Here is a 4,055-nt window from a genome sequence, read left to right as displayed (position 1 = left end):
TGTGGCTCAGGTGTCTGAGGGATTGAAGTTTTCATTTTATTGCACTTGCGTTAAATTCAATTTCAATAATCGCCCGTGGCCAGTGATGGTAGTTATCTGATAGCGTAGCGACCAGTGACATATGGGCATCCCAGGAGATGGTGGTGAGACTGAGAGGTCAGAGGTCAAGGAGGCATGATGAAGTCAGAGGTCAGTAAGAGGTCAAGAGTCCAAAGATCAAGAGCAGAAAGACTAGGGTATAAGCTTCCTGATAATAGAAATCAGGTCTGACTTGCTCATTGCTGAATCTCCTTATACCCAGAGCAGTGCCTGGAACAAAACATAAGTGAGTCCTCTGAACAAAGAGAAGTAGAGATTGTTATTGTTACCATTTTATGGATAATCAAACCAGGATTTAGAGAGCCAAGTGTGTAAGTAACGGATCTAGAGTTTTAATTTCTAGTTTATATATAATTTATTTATCCTTAATCCTTATGCTACATGACTCAGGAGGATGCCACTGTCTGGGGTGTCTCCTTGTACTGCTATGTTCCTCTGCACTGCAGAGTTCCCTTCTATGGTCCTAGCTGGTTTGGCTCAGTGGATAGAGCGTTGGACTAACGGGTCCCGGGTTCGATTCCAGTCAAGAGCAAGTACCTTGGTTACAGACTCCTCCCCAGCCTGGGACCTGGTCAGGGCTCGTGCAGGAGGCAACCCATTGATGTGTTTCTCTCATGTGTTTCCCTCTCTCTTCCACTCTCTCTAGAAATCAATGGAAAAATATCCTCAGGTGAGGATTAACAAACAAAAAAAAAATCAGAAAGACACAAAACTCCAGGGACTTTCCGACTTTGGCTCCCTACGGCCTTTACTTGCCATCCCAGTTCTGAAATCTGAACTCCAGTACCCAACCCAGTGACTTAATTTCTCATCATTAGGCCACTGCCCAAATATCTTCTCAGCCTTCCACATTACCTCCTCAGAGAAACCCCCTGGAACTCTCTCCCTCACCCCAGAGCCTGCTGCAGTTCTATTTTTTCTTAGTTAAAAAAATTAAAAATAAATAAATAGAGCATGGATAACCTGCTTTATTTCCCACATTTATTCTGTTCTTATTAATGCTTATTTGGTTGTTACATACTCATTGTCTGTTTCAATGGAAAAATATCCTCAGGTGAGGATTAACAAACAAAAAAAAATCAGAAAGACACAAACTCCAGGGACTTTCCGACTTTGGCTCCCTACGGCCTTTACTTGCCATCCCAATTCTGAAATCTGAACTCCAGTACCCAATCCACCGACTTAATTCCTTGTCATCAGCCCACTGCCCAAATATTACCTCCTCCAAGGCCTTCCTGACTTCTGTCTAAATAGAGCACATTAAAAAAATTAAAAATAAATAAATAGAGCATGGGTACCCTGCTTTATTTCCCACATTTATTCTTTTCTTATTAATGCTTATTTGGTTGTTACATGCTTATTGTCTGTCTCCTCCCCTCTCCAACTATATAAGCCCCATGAAGACAGGAATTATCTAATTTGTTCACTGCTGTGTCCCCAATTGAACCAGAGTAACAGGCACTTAATAGCTGCTCAGTAAACATTTGACTGACTAGCCCGTGGCCTTCTCTCAGCTCCTGAAACTCACCGCTTTCCTACCACAGGGCCTCAGCACATACTGTTTTCTCTGCCTAAAATATTCCCACCTTCCTTCTTCACCTGACAAAGTCCTTCTCAGCCTTCCACATTACCTCCTCAGAGAAACTCCCTGGAACTCTCTCCCTCACCACAGAGCCTGCTGCAGTTCTATTTTTTCTTAATATTTTTATTGATTACAGAGAGGGAGAGGGAGAGATAAAAATATCAATGATGAGAGAGAATCACTGATCACTGCCTCCTGCATGCCCCCTACTGGGGACTAAGCCTACAACCTAGGCATGTGCCCTGCCCGGGAACTGAACTGTGACCCTCTTGGTTCATAGATCCACGCTCAACCACTGGGCCACACCGGCCGGGCCCTGTTGCAGTTCTTCACACCACATCGCATATACTCTTCCATTGTGTGTTTATGCACATGATTTAATTAACATTCGTCTCCTCAAGTTGACTATCAGCTCCATAAAAAGAGGAACCCTCGCGACCAGTGCAGAACACCCCCTTTCCAGATCAGCCTCCTCCCCTTCGGCTCTGGGGACTGGTCCTGACCCTTCCTATGTCCCCATCCAGCAGCACCTCCCCGCGAACTCTTCTGTCCCAGCCTGGATCCCACAGCCTGTCACTTGACTCTCTTTGGCAACACTCTCAACACTCCCGCCTCACCGTCCTGAGGCCATATTGCCCGACCAACACCCAGCCTAGAACCATTGGCTCCTTTCTGGGCTGAAAACTACACTTCCCATGAGCCTCTGTGCCCATTTCTGCCTTTCTAGCTAGAAACATATCCTGTCACCCTCGTGGCTCTCTCATAGCTAAAAGAGACACTCCAATTTACCTCTGAAGCCATTTTCTTTCTTCTGATTCTGAGATGGACCCCTGTTCAGACCCAAGAACCACGTCTGTGGGATGAGAACCGGCCTTCCCATGAGCCTCTGGGGCTCCACGCAGCCCTCCCTGGAGTTTCTAGACCTACAACTGCCTTTCCCATGAGCCTCTGGGGCCCAGCCAATCTGACCAGAAGGCCATTATTCCCATGAACGTTTTTTTAAACTGTTTTAAAAATAACTTTAATTGATTTCAGAGAGGAAGTGAAAGAGATAGAATGATGAGAGAGAATCAATGATTGGCTGCCTCCTGCATGCCCCCACTGGGGATCTAGCATGGGCAGGCATGTGCCCTGACCGGGAATCAAACCGTGACCTCCTGGGTCATAGGTTGATGCTCAACCACTGAACCACGCCGGCCGGGCCCCAGGGACATCTTCCAGGCCTCTCACACTCATCAAGTCTCATGCTGAGCTCATTTTCCCCAAACCCAATCCTCCCAAGGTTGCACATCTGTGGACAGTCCCACCAACCCTGGTCACCAGCTGGAGCCCAGGCGCTGTCCCTGCCCCCTCCCTCCTTCTCAGCCAGTCAGGCCCCAGCGCCACCCCTCCTCCTCCTGACTCTCCTGCCCCACCCCCTCCTCACTATCCCATCACAGACCTAGTCTTCCTCTCAGACCATCACCTCCCCCTCCTGCCTGGGACTCAAATCCGGACAGCCCGGCTCCAGAATGGATGTGCACAAGGGAGCTGGGGGGGGGGGAGGCCTGTGGGAGAGAGTGGAGGAGGGGGACAGGTGCTGATGCAGGACAAAAAGTACTCACTCTGGAACATTCCAGGGGGTCCCAGAGCCCCCTGACCAAAACTGGAAAAGCTCAGAGGCCTGGAGATGAAACAAAGGGGGACAGCTAGTTAGTCCCCGGTTGAAACCACCCCCCCCCCACCCTCCAGCCTTGCACCCACAGTCCCCAACCCAGGCCACCTGAGGACCAGCGGGACCCAGTTTGGCCTGCAGGGAAGGTGCTGAGATGAGCTGGGCCGAGGACATGGTGGCCATCGTCTGGAAAGCCTTATCCTTGGAAACCTGGTCCACATTCAGGGCGTCTGGAAAGCCTTATCCTTGGAAACCTGGTCCTGGAGGAAGCGTTGAGGGTCCATGTTAACGGGGGTTCCAGTGGACACAGCAAGGGTGGGGACAGTGACGGGGTGGGCAGGGTAAGCACGGGGGGGGCTCAGAGATGGGAGGTCATGGTAAAGGGCTGGGGAGGGTCCAAATCCCTCTCACTACAGCCCCTTATCCCTCAATAATGTCTGGGGTAAGGGAGTGGGTGGGAGGATGTGCAGAGGGACTTACCACATTCAGGGCCTGCCCATGGGGGAGGGAGCCAAAGAAGGAAAGAAAACAGGATTTAGGAAGTGAGGCCTGGGAACCCCACCTTGCCTCCCTGACAACCCCTGTGGCCCACCACCCTGAGCAGAGCATGAGAGGAAAGTGAAATGAAGGGTGACTATGGAACAGGGGTAGGGAGCGGGGTGGGCAGGCCTAGAGGGGAAAAGAAGTTCCCAATGTCCAGAATAAAAGACACATACTAGT

General features: G+C 49.9%; 1 protein-coding gene across 3 annotated transcripts in view; it reads right to left on the bottom strand.

The window, feature by feature from the left end:
- TEAD2 (TEA domain transcription factor 2) overlaps positions 1-4,055 on the bottom strand; it is a 41,996-nt gene that overhangs the window by 26,384 nt on the left and 11,557 nt on the right. For all 3 annotated transcript variants that reach the window (XM_015565436.1, XM_006765954.2, XM_015565435.1), the window contains exons 5-6: positions 3,444-3,563; positions 3,286-3,344 (exon numbers count right to left, since the gene is read on the bottom strand). In XM_015565436.1, the coding sequence (XP_015420922.1) occupies positions 3,286-3,344; positions 3,444-3,563 (179 nt within the window). The remainder of the gene's footprint in view (positions 1-3,285; positions 3,345-3,443; positions 3,564-4,055) is intronic.

This window comes from Myotis davidii, unplaced genomic scaffold, assembly GCF_000327345.1.
Source record: "Myotis davidii unplaced genomic scaffold, ASM32734v1 scaffold2100, whole genome shotgun sequence".
NCBI lineage: Eukaryota > Metazoa > Chordata > Mammalia > Chiroptera > Vespertilionidae > Myotis > Myotis davidii.
The sequence above is the reverse complement of the archived record's forward strand: the minus strand, read 5'-3'. Positions and strand labels throughout refer to the sequence as shown.